We start from the raw sequence: 16,606 nt of genomic DNA on the forward strand, positions 1-16,606 counted from the left end.
GAGCCCGCCCGCCCGCCCGCCCGCCTGCGGTTCCGGGCCCGCCCGGCGCGCCGCTCCCCGAGCATCCTCCGGGCTGCGCACCTGCCCCGCGCGCCCGCCCGCCCGCGGTCCGCTGCGCCCAGCCGCCCTCGGCCCGCACGGGGGGGGGGGGGCCCGGCCCGGCCCCGGCCTCCGCGTCCTCCCCGCGCCGCGGCCGGGCCCGAGCGGAGCGCAGCGCTGCGGCGGGCGGGGGCCGTCCCGAGCCCCGCCCGGGCGGGCGCGGCGATGATGAACAGGTTCCGAAAGTGGCTGTACAAACCCAAGGTGAGCGCCCCGCGCCCCGCGCCCCGCCGCCGCGCCCCTCCCGCTCGCGCCGACCCCTTCCCCTCGCCGCCGTCCCGTCCGCGGCGCGGACCCGCGGGGACGGCCTCTCCGCTGCCCCGGCGGAGCTCCGAGGGCCGGGCGGACCCGCTGCGCCCCGTCCGTCTCCCAGCGCCCGCGCCGGTCCTTGCGGGCCCGAAGAGAGGACCAGTGCCCGCGCCGGACCCCCAGACCCCTTCCTCCCTGGGTCCGGTTCGCATCCCCGTCCTGGTCTCGTGTCCCCTTCCCCTCCCCCGTGTCCTGGGCCCCAGCGCCGGGTGGGCGCGCGGAGCCCCGGGCCGCGCGCGGCCGGGGCCGGGTCCGCGCCGTCGCACTGCGGGCGCTGCGTCCCCGCCGCCCGCCTGGGGTCGGGACCCGCGGGCGCCCGGGGCGGGGCACGGCTTGGGTGGGGTCAGCGCGGCGCCGGCCTACCCGAGCCCCCGCCGGCCGAGCGCTCTCCGCCCGGGGTCCCCCGGCCCCCTCTTCCAGAGCGGTTCGCAGCGGGCTCTCCGGGAGCCCCGGCCCACGGCGGAGGGCGAACTCGCGCCTGCTTGGCCGGCCGCGGTGTCACGGCTCCTGGGGCCGGCCCGGGGGTGATGCGGGGCTCCCAGGGCGCATAGCCCGGGGTGATGCGGGGCTCCCAGGGCGGCCGGCCCGGGGGGTGATGCGGGGCTCCCAGGGCGGCCAGCCCGGGGGTGATGCGGGGCTCCCAGGGCGGCCGGCCCGGGGGGTGATGCGGGGCTCCCAGGGCGGCCAGCCCGGGGGTGATGCGGGGCTCCCAGGGCGCATGGCCCGGGGGGTGATGCGGGGCTCCCAGGGCGGCCGGCCCCGGGGTGATGCGGGGCTCCCAGGGCGGCCGGCCCCGGGGTGATGCGGGGCTCCCAGGGCGGCCAGCCCGGGGGTGATGCGGGGCTCCCAGGGCGCATGGCCCGGGGGGTGATGCGGGGCTCCCAGGGCGGCCGGCCCCGGGGTGATGCGGGGCTCCCAGGGCGGCCGGCCCCGGGGTGATGCGGGGCTCCCAGGGCGGCCGGGCGCAGGCCGCTCTCGCCCCGCTGCAGCAGCACCGCGGCCGCTTCCGCGCCGGGTGTGGTCTGAGGGCTGCCTTGCCCTGGCCACGCCCTGCGCGCCCGGCCGCCTTCTCCCTTCGCCCGGGCTCCCTCCGCGGCTTCGGGCTCTGCCCCGCACGGCCGGGCCCTGCGCAGCAGATGGGTCGCAGCTCTGTTGGGTGACTGTCGCCAGCTAAGGAAAGGCTTTGGGGCGGCCGGCGGCCGGGAGGGCCGTGCTCACTTCCGTCTCGTGAGCGGTCACTTCGGACTGGGCTGTGGCTGTGCGTGGAGAAGAGACTGGAAGCGAGAGCAGTCCCTGCCCTTGAGGTCGGGCTCTGAGAGCTGGAGGCTGAGTTCAAGCCCCAGGAAGGGGGGAGAGAGGGAGAGAGAGAGGGAGAAGGGAGGGAGAGGGAGGGAGAGGTGGGGGGAGGGAGGGGGAGCGTCCTTACAGCTCTCTTCCAGCCGTCAACTGCCCGTCGTCCACTCTCTCCATTCTCTCCCAGGCCTGTGCTTCAAAGGACAGGGGAATACAGTTCCGCCCAGGCCTGGTCCTTTCCGCCCTGTCATTCTCAGCGGCCAGCCCGCAGTTGTCCCTGACCTCTGGATTTGAGCCACCTCTGGGTCTCAGATCTCTGCCTCTGCCCATGACCATCTCTGGAGCTGCTGCCCAGCCTAAACTTGGCTGGCTCTTGTTTGGGCTCCGTCACTGGAGTTAAGTACTTTGATGGTTTGAAGGGTTGAACTATGTTTTGTCACTGCAGTAGCCTTTCATTTTCCAAACTGAGGCCTCAATGTTTGCCTCAGATTATGAACTGAATTTTATGCTTTTCCTTCCTGCAGAATGGAGTGGGTTTTGGCAGAAGGGAGGGTGGAGTTGGTTCTGGGAAGGTTCCAGGCCTGGAAGAGTTGAAGTGGTAAGTGTGAGCCGAGGAGGTGTGTGTGTGTGTGTGTGTGTGTGTGTGTGTGTGTGTGTGTGTGTGTGTGTGTGTGTGTGTGTGTGTGTGTGTGTGTGTGTGTGTGTGTGTGTGTGTGTGTGTGTGTGTGTGTGTGTGTGTGTGTATTGTTGCCTACAGTTAGGATTACTTCTCCACTGTGTATTTTAGACATAGACAACCTATTTATTAATTTAATTTGCTCTGAACACTGACCTTGTTCGTTACAGTGCAGTGAAGAATATTTTGAGGTAAACATTCATTACTCCTGTAGTTCTAAAAAGTGATTGAAAATGCTTAAAATGTTTTTATATGACACAGTTTCTGGTATGTGAAGCATTAATAACTACTTAAGTTGGGTAAAAGAGTAAATGATGAATAATACAATAGTTTAACATTAAAATGACATTTGCAAAGTATATTTCCACTAATTTTCCTAAGATGAATCTTTTGAGCACCAGTGTGATTTTCCCTGATGAACCTGTCAGTATTCTGAGTGTGACCCTGACTCTGAAGGCAGCCTGGACGGGCCAGTGCTGGGCAGCCAGCCTGATGGCCCAGCCTCTGGTCATGTTTCCCTCTTCCCTAGTGAACAGCCTTTCTGAGAGTTGATGCATTAGAAAGGCCTTTGGAATTGGTGCCTTTATTTGAGATGTAAGTATCAGTGCTCTGTTTCTTTGCTTGGTCTAACACATTACCAGTAGCCCTGAATGGTCATCTCTGGTCACTAGGAGGAAGGAATGATGGCATGGGGGAATGGGGACCCTGGACTCAGACCTGGGCCAGAGAGAGCCATTCTGGAGGGTGCATTTGTGTTTTCCACCTCTGAGGAGGGGTTGATCTGTGGGTGGGTGAGGCTGGACAGTGGACAGGTACTACTGATTACCACACTCAAGCATGTACCCCAGGTCTCTCATCTGTACCCACAAACCACTTCCAGAGCAGGAGTTATTAACCTTTCTGGTCCCTTCCTTTTCAGGGTAATTCCTTGTAACCCTGCTTTACTGAGTGATGTGTAGATGCTATGTGAATATTCTAGGTTCTGAGATGGCCTTTATAAGGGAAGGCTCTGAGACTTGCTGGGCATGTGGGGTCTGAATAGGAGAGTAGCCTGTGAGAGAGCAGCCACTGATGTCCTGAGTCCCATGATGCTTCCCACTGGGATGTGCTGCTTCCTGCTCGGTTCCCATGATGCTTCCCACTGGGAGGTGCTGCTTCCTGCTCGGTTCCCATGATGCTTCACACTGGGATGTGCTGCTTCCTGCTCGGTTCCCATGATGCTTCCCACTGGGGCGTACTGCTTCCTGCTCGGTTCCCATGATGCTTCACACTGGGGCGTGCTGCTTCCTGCTCGGTTCCCATGATGCTTCACACTGGGGCGTGCTGCTTCCTGCTCGGTTCCCATGATGCTTCACACTGGGGCGTGCTGCTTCCTGCTCGGTTCCCATGATGCTTCCCACTGGGATGTGCTGCTTCCTGCTCGGTTCCCATGATGCTTCCCACTGGGAGGTGCTGCTTCCTGCTCGGTTCCCATGATGCTTCACACTGGGAGGTGCTGCTTCCTGCTCGGTTCCCATGATGCTTCCCACTGGGATGTGCTGCTTCCTGCTCGGTTCCCATGATGCTTCCCACTGGGGCGTACTGCTTCCTGCTCGGTTCCCATGATGCTTCACACTGGGGCGTGCTGCTTCCTGCTCGGTTCCCATGATGCTTCACACTGGGATGTGCCACTTCCTCCTTGAGCCCCTTGATGCTTCCCACTAGGATGTACTGCTTCCTGCTTGGTTCCCATGATGCTTCACACTGGGACACACCGCTTCCTCCTTGAGTCTCTTGACACTTCACACTGGGACATACTGCTTCCTGCTCAATTCTTATGATGCTTCACACTGGGACATACTGCTTCCTGCTCGGTTCCCATGATGATTTATACCAGGATATACTGCTTCCTCCTCAATTCCCATGATGCTTCACACTGGGAAGTACTGCTTCCTCCTCAATTCCCATGATGATTTATACCAGGATATACTGCTTCCTCCTCGAGTCCCATGATGCTCACGCTAGGACATACCACTTCCTGCTCGAGTCCCATGATGCTCACGCTAGGACATACCACTTCCTGCTCGAGACCCATGATGCTTCACGCCAGGATGTACTGCTTCCTGCTCGAGTCCCATGATGCTCACGCTGGGACATACCACTTCCACCTTGAGTCCCATGATGCTTCACACTGGGATGTACTGCTTCCTCTCCAGTCCCATGATGCTCACGCTGGGACATACCACTTCCTCCTCGAGTCCCATGATGCTTCACACTGGGATGTACTGCTTCCTCTCCAGTCCCATGATGCTCACGCTGGGACATACCACTTCCTCCTCGAGTCCCATGATGCTCACGCTGGGATGTACCGCTGCCCCACAGCACTCTGCCAGTACTCCCTGTGCATGGACCTTGTGGTATTTGGGATTTGAGTGTTGTTATGTCCTTGCCTAAGTGCTGTCTGTCTGATCTGCAGCTGATAACTGTGAGTGTCCAGCTGGCCCAGGCTGCAGCTGCAGGGGCAGCTGTCTCCATCGGAAAGCCAGTGTTCAGGCGGCGCGTAGTCCTCACCACGGCCAGCCCCCTCCCAGCAAATGCCTGGCCAGAGCCGGGCTCAGGAAGGCCGGGTGGGCCAGGAGGCCCGGCAGGTTAGCTGGCTCTGCCCACCTTCGCCTGTGTCCCAGGGTTCCCTGAGTTCACAGGGCTGGGGCCTCTCCCTCTGGCTCTCTCCAGAGCCCTACTTCAGGGCTGCATGCTGGCTGGGCCCACAGCCCTTGAGGGCTTGTGGCTGTGATCCCCGGGTGCAGGGCAGGCGCTCAGCGGGAAGCTGCTCTCTGCTCCCAGACTTGGCTGTGGTGTTTAGTAGTAGGGGTGTGTGGGGTGCACGGCAACTCCTCCCAAGCACATCTTCAAGACCAGGAAGAGGTGGAGTCACAGGAAGGGCCCGCATGGGTTTCTGTGGGCTAGGCCCCTTTCCCAGCCATTGGACGCACTTACTGGAAGTGTGGTGAGGGCTTTGTTAATGGGAGTCGAAAGCTCCCAGTAATTGGTATTGGGATTCAGCCGCATCCAGCAGGCGGTCACCCCAGGGGGAGCAGGGCTATGCATGCTGCCCCAGCACTCTGAACAGGGATGTCTTAGGTGATTACTTTTGACCTCTAGGGGAGAGATGGATAATTTAGGGCGGTTTTAGTGCCTGCTTCCAGCCACTAGAAATTCCCAGCATAGCATCTGTGCTTGCTATGGCCATACAGAGCGGATCTGTGTGTGCCGCGGCCATGCCGTGTGTGAGTGGCAGCACTGGGCTCCGTGGTGGTGCGTGTGTGCTGTCCTGCAGAGGGATGGTGGCCCGCTGGGTGCGTTCCCAGCCGAGCGACATGTACAATGCAGCCAACGGCACCAGGGACCCAGACAGGAGGGCTTTGCTTCAGCACCCGGATGGGGGACTCTTGTCCGGTGTCTCCCAGGCTTGTGCCTCAGTTTCCCTAGCTGTCAAGTGGAGGTGATGGGACTGCTTTGTGGAGTTGTTGGGAGGGAAGGCTCATAGTAGCTGCTCAGCCATGGCAGCAGCTGGGAGCAGAGCAGCTGGGTGTGGTCAACATTTGATTCTTCAGGAAGAGTTCAGTGTCTCATGGAGACCCAGAGACCAGCTGTGCCCCCAGCTACTTCTCCCAGATCATTTTGGGGGTGAAAGGGTATTCCTAACCTCCCCTTTTTCTCTTGGAGGCCTGTTAGATTCTTGGTTGCTGAGAACAGACCCTGACACAGGACACGTGTCAGTTTCAAAGAGTCAGGACTTGCTGCCCTCCTCCACTTCCTCCCTGGGAGAGACACTCCAGTCTGTGCCTGACTGCTGCTGAAAGTCAGCTGGGGATGCCACAGGGTCCACTGAGCCGGGCCTGGCCTCCATGCCTCTCAAGCTGTCTGTGCCACAGCCCATGTCCTGCTTGTTGGCTGCTTGCTGAGGACCCGTGAGAGGTCAGCCTGGGCATCATGTGGCAGCAGCCAGGAGTGGAGGACCAGGTGAAAGTGCCGGTTTGGGTGTACCCCATTTCTATGGCCAGCTGTGACGTGGGAGCAGGTAGATAGGGATGAGCTTGTGTGGGTCAGCATGTGATGTTTGGGTTCTTTGTTATCATCTAGACTATCCGATGCAACCTGTTTTGTTTTGTTTTGTTTTGGTTTGGTTTGGTTTTTTTGGGTCCGGTCGTGGAGCCTGAACTCTGGGCCTGGGCACTGTCTCTCAGCTCATCAGCTCAAGGTTAGCGCTCTATCACTTGAGCCACAGCACCACTTCCGGCTTTTTTTTTTTTTTTTTTGCTTATGTGGTGCTGGGGAATTAAACCCAGGGCCTCATGCATGCAAGGCAAGCGCTCTACCACTGAGCCACCTGCCCAGCCCCGCAACCTGTTTTATACATGAAGTCTCAGAGAGGGCGCATTAACTTGCTGGAGACTTCAGAGCTAGACTCTGTCGGCACTTTATCCTCCGAGTGAGGTGAAGCCCCGGCCCCCGGAGGAAGTTTTTGCATGGGCTCCGTGGATTGAAACAATTACTTTTGAACTTTTCATTGTTGGATCACGCAGGAAGTTGGAGACTGGTGGGCAATTCAAGTGTCTGAAGGAGAAAGACAGAAATGAATGGATCCTTTTTCTTGACTTGTCTGACTAGATGAGGCAGAATTGACCAGAAGGTTTTATATTATGGTAATTTATGTGGAACGGTTCTTCCTTCCTGCAGTGTACAGTTCTCCCTTTTCACACAGGTTCTGGAACGGTTCTTCCTTCCTGCAGTGTACAGTTCTCCCTTTTCACACGGGTTCTGTGCTGGTGGTAGCAGGGATGCAGGATGCCACATGGGGGCTTCTTCCTGGCCAGGAGCTGAGGTCCTCACGGCTTGGCCTGGCTGTCTCTGCTCTGGGTGCGCTGTGAAAAGTGTCCCTCCACCCTCCTGCAGTCCAGACAGGGTGGAGCAGGGCTTCTCAGAGGGACTGGGCGTGAATACCGAATTTGGCGATAATAACTTTTTAGTTTTTGAAAATATACTAAATTATTTTTTAGGGATATTGGGACTAAAAGAAAATCCTTAGTACTATTATTAACTACATATATATATATATGTATATATATATATACATATATATATATATACATATATATATATATATTATAATGTCAGACACTTTAAAGAATTGTATCCCAAGTTCGTAATAGCTCTATGATTAGTAGCCAGAAGGTGGAAACACCCCAAATGTCTGACAACAGATGTGTGGATCAACAAAACATGGTGCATCCCATGACAGAAATTGCCCAGCCTTCACAGAGGAGGACTGGAGGAGGGTGCACATTCGTAAGCCTGGAATCAGGGAGGCAGCAGCAGGAGGGTTGCGTATTCTAAGCTATCCTGGAATTCACAGTGAGACCTTATCTCAACAACAACAACAAAACAAAGCAAACTACAAAAACAACAACAAAAATTAAGTGAGGAAAAATGAAGTTTTTTTCTAAAGTCCAGGAATAAGACAAGAGTAGCTAATCTCCCTACTCTTAGTACTCAATATGGTACTAGAATTTCTAGTTCAGAGTAATAAGGCAGGAGAAAGAAATAAAAGGGATTCAAAGAGGGAAGGAAGAGGTCAGATTATCCATATTTGCTGGTGATATAATTCTGTACTTGACTGCCCTACAGACTCAACCAATGAACTTCTAGAATCTGATGAACACCTTCAGAAACATAAACCAATGCTAAAACAAAACAAAACAAAACCAACAGCTTTTCTATATCCCAACAATTAACGGGTTAAGAAAGAACTGAGGAAAAACACTTCCATTCACAGTAGCCTCAAAAACAATACAATACTTAGAAATTAAGCAAGGAAGTGAAGGACGTTTACAATGATAACTGCAAAACCTCAGGAAAGGAATTGAAGAAGATATCAGAAAAAACAGACCCAAAGACCAGTGCAACAGCATAGAAGACCCAGGAATAAGATCACACAGCTACAGCCACCCAAGTCCTGACAGACGAGAAAACAAACAAACAAAAACATCCCCTGGAGTAAAGAAAATGGTGCTGGGTAGATTGGGTGCCTACCGTCTGCAGGAGACTGAAACTAGGCCTCTAGCTCTCCCCCCAGACCAAAGAACTCAAAGCAAGACCTAGAACTTTAATCTATCCTGGGAGCAGTAATCTGCACAGGTAATTATTTTCTGAATAGGATTCTAGCTGCCTAGAAAACAAGAGCAAGCTGTGACAAATGAGACTACATCAAATCATGAAGAACAAATAATCCAGCTAATAAGTGGGCAAGCAAATTGAATTAGTGTTCAGAAGAAGAATACAAATGGCTGATGTGTGAAGCAATGTTCAACATCTTTAGCACAAAGGAAATGCAAGTCTTAGATTCCACTTAAGATTCCATCTCACCTCAGTCAGAATGGCAGCCATCAAGAAAAGAAACAACAATGAATGCTGTTGGGAACATAGAGGAGAGGAACAGAAACCTCATGCATCGTTGGTGTGAATGTAAACTCAAGGGTGGAGAGTCTTCAAAAGACTAAAGTGGGCCTACTTTCTGACCTCCTCATTCCACTACGGGACTAGATCTGAAGGAGAGTGAACCAATATACCAGAAAGACACTTGCATACTTACATGTACTGAGAATTGTCCTCAACAGGCAGACAGCAGCGTCAGCCGAGGTGCCTGACCACAAGCAGAATGTGTGTGTGTGTGTATATATGTATACATGTGTATTACATATATGGGTATTACACAGCCATAAGGAAAATGAAATCCTATCATTCACATTAACAAGGATGAAATTGGAGAATGCCATGTTTCACACAGACACAAGCTGTTGAGTTTCATCCCCGCAAGAGTGCCAGATTCAGGAGGGATGAAACCTCAAAGCTGAGTGTGTCTTGAAGCCCCTGTCTATAGCTGCAACCCCTAGACTGAGTGCTTTCATAGGAGGCCAGCTCACACTCGTGGTCTGGGTGTCTGTCCACTGGGCCAGACTTCAAAATTTGCCTGGCAGCTGGGTAGGGAGGTCCAGGGGGCCCCAGAGGTTCACAGAAGCTGGCTGGACAGCATCCCAGGGTCTCTCCTGGAGATCCCTTTCCCTTCCCCTTCCCCTTCCCTTCCTTCCCCTTCCCCTTCCCCCTTCACTCCCATCTTTTTTTCCTTTCCTTTTCCCTCCCCTCCCCTCCCCTCCCCTCCTTTCCTCTCCCCTGTGTCCTAAGGTTTGAACTCAGGGCTTCATGCTTGTTAGGCAGCCCTGAGCCACCGCTGCAGCCCCTTCCTTGTGCTCTGGCTATTTTCAAGATGGTATTTTGATTTTTGTCCGGTGGGCTTGGACCACAGTCCTCCTATTTACACTTACTGCTGTAGTTGTGGCTTATCAGTACAAGCGGCTTATCAGTCAACTTTCTGTCATGGTAATGAGATGCTTTGAAGCAGCTAACTTTATTTATTTATTCAAATTCTTTACTGTGATTAAGTGATTACATAATTTCCGAAATTTCACAGTATTGTGGGATAGTGATGCTCAGTTAAAATCACAAATTCTAAATTTCCTGGAGCAAATTGTCTATCGTGGTCTATAACATTTGTGAGTTCTATGAGCTTTGCAATAGTCATTTCTTCCACGTTGAGTGATATGTACATTCCTTTTGTTTTGCATAGCGTCAACTGTTCCCTCTTTCCCACTCGTTCCCTCCCTCCCATCGCTGCCATTGAGTTGCTTAGTTCATTTTGGTCAATGTCCAGTGCAGCTGATGGGTCCTGCTGTTGTATGTTTTTCCCTGGTTCCCTCTAGTTCTGTGTCGTCCTCCTGGTTTCCCTCCAGTGTGCACATATATGCCATATATGTCATCAGTAGCATGGGGTTATTTAGTAGTGATTCGACCAGATGAGTGGAAGTCCTTTGTTTCTTAAGTCTTGTTAATTTTGTCTGATCACCTTACATTTTAGATTTAACATCCACTTAACAGGGAGACCATGTGCGGTTTGTTTCTTTACTCTTGGCTTACCTCGCTCAACATGATTTCTTCTAGCTCTATCCATTTCTCTGCAAATGCCATTATTTTGTTGTTTCTAATGGCTGCATAATATTCTATTGTACAGAGATACCACAATTTTTTTATCCATTCATCTGTGGTAGGACATCCAGGTTGTTTCCATATCCTGGCTATTGTGAACTGTGAGCAGCTAACTTTATAAAGAAAAAGGGATTAGGTGTCTCACAGTATTATTTATTTTGTTTGTTTGTTTGTTTGTTGGTCGTGGGGCCTGAGCTTTGGGCCTGGGTGCTGTCTCTGAGCTCTTCAGCTCAAGGCTAGCACGCTACCACTTGAGCCACAGCGCCACTTCTGGCTTTTTCTGCTTATGTGGTGCTAAGGAATCGAACCCAGGGTCTCATGCATGCGAGGCAAGCACTCTACTACTGAGCCACCTTCCCAGCCCTAGAAGTTGAGGTCCAAGATCAGGGGCCCCCCACTGAGCTGGCCTCTGGTGAGTGGCAGAGGGTGGCTGGACCTTCTGTCACCAAATGGGAAGCCAGACAGAGGCTCCCACAGTCTCTTCGAGAGCACAGCCATCTGGCTGGCCCCTGCCAGCTCCCAGCAGTGCCACCCATGGACCACGCTGTCCGTCATAACAGCACTTGTGCCCCAGTCACTACCCGTGTCTGAGCCGACATCCAAGCGTGTACGTGGCTGGAGGAAAGGCTGGGGCCCCGATGGCAGCCGGGCCGCTGCAGGCTTCACCAATGGCAGCCGGGCTGCTGCAGGCTTCACCGCGCGGTCAGGGGAGCAAGCTCTCCCCAGGACTGCAGGCTGCTGTCTGGGGTGCACAGTCGGGGGAGCAAGCTCTCCCCAGGACTGCAGGCCGCTGTCTGGGGAGCAAGCTCTCCCCAGGACTGCAGGCCGCTGTCTGGGGTGCGCAGTTGGGGGAGCAAGCTCTCCCCAGAACTGCAGGCCGCCGTCTGGGGAGCAAGCTCTCTCCAGGACTGCAGGCCGCTGTCTGGGGAGCAAGCTCTCCCCAGGACTGCAGGCCGCTGTCCGGGGCTGAACCCAGCTTCAGGGCACAATGAAATGAAAGGCAACTTCAGGAGACAAAAAGGCAACCACCCCCAAATCCTTGCTGAAGAAGTGCTGGAAAATGTCCTCAGAAAGAAAATCAGTCAGGAGGAAGGCGTGGGAGGCAAGCGGCAATGGTGGGGCGAAGCCGCTGAGCCCGTGGGCGGTGACTGCGCCAAACGAGGAGAATGAGAATCAGACCGGCTAGAACAGCCCGAAAAACAAGGTGGGCAGAGAGTGGACTGGAAGGCCTGACCACATCCAGGCCGGTTTGGGATTCTAGCTGCGTGTGGTGGCTCAGGTCTGTAATCCCAGCCACTTGGGAGGTAGAGGGACAGGAAGATGGTGGCTTAAGTCCAGCCCTGGAGGAGACATCTGTAATCGCAGCTCTGTGGGATGTATAGCTGGGAGGATTGTGGTCTGGGTAAAAGTTTGAGAACTTACCTAAAAAATTACTAAAGTAGGGGCTGGGAAGGTGGCCTAGTGGTAGAGCGCTTGCCTTGCATGCATGAGGCCCTGGGTTCGATTCCTCAGCACCACATAAGCAAAAAGAAAAAAGCCAGAAGTGGCGCTTTGGCTCAAGTGGTAGAGCGCTAGCCTTGAGCTGAAGAGCTGAGGAACAGCGCCCAGGCCCAGAGTTCAGGCCCCATGACTGGACCCCCCCCAAAAAAAAAAAAAAAAACAAAAATTACTAAAGTAGGGCTGAGGGTCTGGCTCAAGTAGAGAATTTTCCTGGCGAAGCACAAGGCCTTGAGTTCAAATCCAGGTGCTGCAAAAAAAAAAAAAAAAGGCTTTTTAGAAAGAGGATGTGCCTAACTCCCGCCTGCAAATACAGCGTGTGCGTTAGCACAGGGCAACACGTCGGGACGAGAGAGAACACGTAACTCCCAAGGAGGAGAGGGCCAGGGGAGAGCAGCAAAGATGGCGCAAAGCAGAGCGGAACGGCGCCCAGCGAGGAGGTGCACAGTGCTGTAGGAATAATGGGGTGTTTGCTCATCACTGTAAACACTTCGGGGAGGTCAGCTGTCCTGATGGGTGGGGGACGGTGCCGCACACAGGTGCTGCCCGTGGCCGCCTCTCCTGTGGGGTACTTGTTCTGGTGTTGACCCCTCTGCCTCCCGTGTCACAGGGCTTCTCAAAACGTGAGCTGCTCTCATGCCCAGCCACAGCATAGGACACCTGCGGGCAATGATGTCCCATTCACCACCCTACGATCAGGGTCAACAGAGGTTCGTCTACATGCCTGAAATGGTGTACACAAAGCCTGCATGTGTGTGGGGATGGACGGTGGAGGTCTGTGTGGGGATGGACGGTGGAGGTCTGTGTGTGGGATGGATGGTGGAGGTCTGTGTGTGGGGATGGACGGTGGAGGTCTGTGTGTGGGGATGGACGGTGGAGGTCTGTGTGTGGGGATGGATGGTGGAGGTCTGTGTGTGGGGATGGATGGTGGAGGTCTGTGTGTGGGATGGACGGTGGAGGTCTGTATGTGGGGATGGACGGTGGAGGTCTGTGTGTGGGGATGGACGGTGGAGGTCTGTGTGTGGGGATGGACGGTGGAGGTCTGTGTATGGGATGGATGGTGGAGGTCTGTGTGTGGGGATGGATGGTGGAGGTCTGTGTGTGGGGATGGATGGTGGAGGTCTGTGTGTGGGGATGGACGGTGGAGGTCTGTGTGTGGGGATGGTGGAGGTCTGTGTGTGGGGATGGATGGTGGAGGTCTGTGTGTGGGGATGGACGGTGGAGGTCTGTGTGTGGGGATGGATGGTGGAGGTCTGTGGTCTGTGTGTGGGGATGGATGGTGGAGGTCTGTGTGTGAGGATGGATGGTGGAGGTATGTGTGTGAGGATGGATGGTGGAGGTATGTGTGTGGGGATGGACGGTGGAGGTCTGCGTGTGGGGATGGATGGTGGAGGTCTGTGTGTGAGGATGGACGGTGGAGGTCTGTGGTCTGTGTGTGGGGATGGATGGTGGAGGTCTGCGTGTGGGGATGGACGGTGGAGGTCTGTGTGTGAGGATGGACGGTGGAGGTCTGTGGTCTGTGTGTGGGATGGATGGTGGAGGTCTGTGTGTGGGGATGGATGGTGGAGGTCTGTGTGTGGGGATGGATGGTGGAGGTCTGTGTGTGGGGATGGATGGTGGAGGTCTGTGTGTGGGGATGGATGGTGGAGGTCTGGTCTGTGTGTGGGGATGGATGGTGGAGTTCTGTGGTCTGTGTGTGGGGATGGATGGTGGAGGTCTGTGGTCTGTGTGTGGGGATGGATGGTGGAGGTCTGTGGTCTGTGTGTGGGGATGGATGGTGGAGGTCTGTGGTCTGTGTGTGGGATGGATGGTGGAGGTCTGTGTGTGGGGATGGATGGTGGAGGTCTGTGTGTGGGGATGGATGGTGGAGGTCTGTGTGTGGGGATGGATGGTGGAGGTCTGTGTGTGGGGATGGATGGTGGAGTTCTGTGGTCTGTGTGTGGGGATGGATGGTGGAGGTCTGTGGTCTGTGTGTGGGGATGGATGGTGGAGGTCTGTGGTCTGTGTGTGGGGATGGATGGTGGAGGTCTGTGGTCTGTGTGTGGGGATGGATGGTGGAGGTCTGTGGTCTGTGTGTGGGGATGGATGGTGGAGGTCTGTGGTCTGTGTGTGGGGATGGATGGTGGAGGTCTGCGTGTGGGATGGACGGTGGAGGTCTTGATATTGTTAGGCGTTTGTCTCCGCTGTGGTGAAGGCATAATTAGCTCTCTGAGGCTGAGTGAATCTGCAGACGCAGCACCGTGAGCCCTGAAGGGGGCTGTGCTTGCTGCCGTCCTCAGCCGAGCTGAGGCCCGTGCTGGTGGGTTGGGCCGGCCAGGCCTTGGGTGTGGACACCTGGGAACCCGCTCAGGCCGCTCTCCATGCTCCTGTCGTCTCATCGGGGTACTTTCAGGTGCTCTGAGTGTGGACAGCTGTTCCCCAGGCCCCGTGGAGGCGTGGGCTAAGCCAGCTCTCCTGCTGCCCGGCTCTGGCCTCAGGAGTGGGTAGCTTTGCTCCGAAGTTCCCTCCAAACAGCAGCCTGTGACAAGGCCGTGCGGGAGGAGCAGGGACCTGGCTGGCCTTGGCTCCTCTTTTGGTCCTGGGCTTGGCCTTGGCCCTCGGTTGGTCATGGGCTTGGCCTTGGCCCCCTGTTGGTCCCGGGCTTGGCCTTGGCCCTCTGTTGGTCCTGGGCTTGGCCTTGCCCCTCTGTTGGTCCCGGGCTTGGCCTTGCCCCTCTGTTGGTCCCGGGCTTGGCCTTGGCCCCCTGTTGGTCCCGGGCTTGGCCTTGTCCCTCTGTTGGTCCCGGGCTTGGCCTTGGCCCCCTGTTGGTCCCGGGCTTGGCCTTGGCCCTCTGTTGGTCCCGGGCTTGGCCTTGTCCCTCTGTTGGTCCCGGGCTTGGCCTTGGCCCTCTGTTGGTCCCTGTGCTGCTTGAGTGCTTCTGCTGCCTCACTGCTGCACACCCTTGCTCTGGCTGATTTTCCACTACTAGATGCTGCTGGACTGAGACTTCCTGGCTGAGTGCCCCGCAGAGAATCTATCTCCACACTTCCTCTCTGCAGCCCCCAAACCCGGGCAGACTTGGGCTCCAGCTGGCCTGTCCTATCCTGAGATAAGGATGGCGGCGTCGGGAGACTGGAGCCACTGCACATGGGTGCTGGGGTCTGCCGAGCTCCTGGGGCTCCCAGGGAGGAGCATGTGAGGAAAGAACCCCTCAGCTCTGGGCTGCGCATGCTCCGGGTCCATGCCGGCTGAGCGGTGCCCGTCTACCGCCCTCAGAGATCATTCACAATGAGGCATGCAAAACACAAAGAACACCAACAGAAGCCCAGGAGGCCCCTAGCCCTGCCGCATGGAAGGCTGGGTGCCTGGGTTTGCTGAGACTTAGAAAATGCAGCAAAAGGGTCTAGAATGTTAGAGAATCCTGTACGCAGCAGGACGAGGTTAAAGGACAGGGTGGGGACTGAATGTGTCCCCACGTTCACAGTTGGCAGTGCTGACCCAGTGTGACTGTTGAGCAAGGGTAATGGTGAGTGTCCACAGGACTGGCGTGTTCGCATTCTCTCTGTGCCTGAGGACAACAGTGGTGAGTGGTAGACTTCAGACCGGGGAGAGCTGGCACCCTGGCACCCTGCCCCTGCTGGCTTCCAGATCCCTGGGGAAATGTTGCCTAAGCCCGGGCAGTGGTGTCACTGCAGCTAGAACTAGCATGGAGCCACATCAGAGTTGCTCATGATTCTGGTCTTGATTTAGCACATCATAGGCTTATTCTGGGGAGCCTGGAGGTCCAGGGCTGGTCCTGGTCACTCAGAACCACCAGCCTCTCCCTCCACAAGGCCCCCATTTCTCGGCAGCCTGGATGGGTATCCTTATGTCTCAGCCGGGTCCAAGGAGGGAGAACTTGTGAGACATCAGACTGGAGAGTGTTCTGGTGTCTCACTGTCTAAGCAAGTCAGCTTCCAGTCCACACCCACAGAGACCGGAAAGGGACTCACCCGTTGATGGAAAGGGAGCCCCCAGACACAGGGATAGTGACCTGTAGTCAGCCTGTGTGCAGCAGCTTGCATACTAGAGCTAACTCCATGTGGTCTGAGTCTCACAAACAAGCGCTCTGGGCTTCTCCTCTGGGGGCTCCAGGTCTTACCTCCCCCTCTGCGAGCACTAGCTTTCACTTCCGCGTGTTCTAGATCTCACCAGAGGGGTGTGCTCTGCATCTCATTCCATGAGCTCAGGATCTCACCCACACACGCTGGGTCTCACCTCAGAGGGTTGCACATCTCCCCTGCAAGTGCCATACACCACACCACATGTGCAGTAGATGTCAGTGCCACCTGCCCCACCTGCTCTCATACTGCATGCTCTGGATCCCACACCGCGTGTTCTGGATCTCACACCGCGTGCTCTGGATCTCACACCGCGTGCTCTGGATCTCACACCATGTGTGCTCTGAATCTCACACCACGCGTGCTCTGGATCTCATACCATGTGCTCTGGATCTCACACCATGTGTGCTCTGGATCTCACACCACGCGTGCTCTGGATCTCACACCGCATGTGCTCTGGATCTCACACCACGCGTGCTCTGGATCTCACACCGCATGTGCTCTGGATCTCACACGGCGTGTTCTGGATCTTACACCACATACTCTGGATCTCACACCGCATGTGCTCTGGATC

General features: G+C 55.7%; 1 protein-coding gene across 1 annotated transcript in view; it reads left to right on the forward strand.

Moving 5' to 3' along the window:
• Positions 1–234: 234 nt before the first annotated feature.
• Zfyve28 (zinc finger FYVE-type containing 28) overlaps positions 235–16,606 on the forward strand; it is an 85,173-nt gene continuing 68,801 nt past the window's right edge. Inside the window, exon 1 of the mRNA XM_042670995.1 lies at positions 235–303. Within this exon, the coding sequence (XP_042526929.1) occupies positions 265–303 (39 nt within the window). The 5' untranslated portion in view covers positions 235–264. The remainder of the gene's footprint in view (positions 304–16,606) is intronic.

Source organism: Dipodomys spectabilis, unplaced genomic scaffold (genome assembly GCF_019054845.1).
Source record: "Dipodomys spectabilis isolate Male_0828 unplaced genomic scaffold, ASM1905484v1 ptg000594l, whole genome shotgun sequence".
NCBI lineage: Eukaryota > Metazoa > Chordata > Mammalia > Rodentia > Heteromyidae > Dipodomys > Dipodomys spectabilis.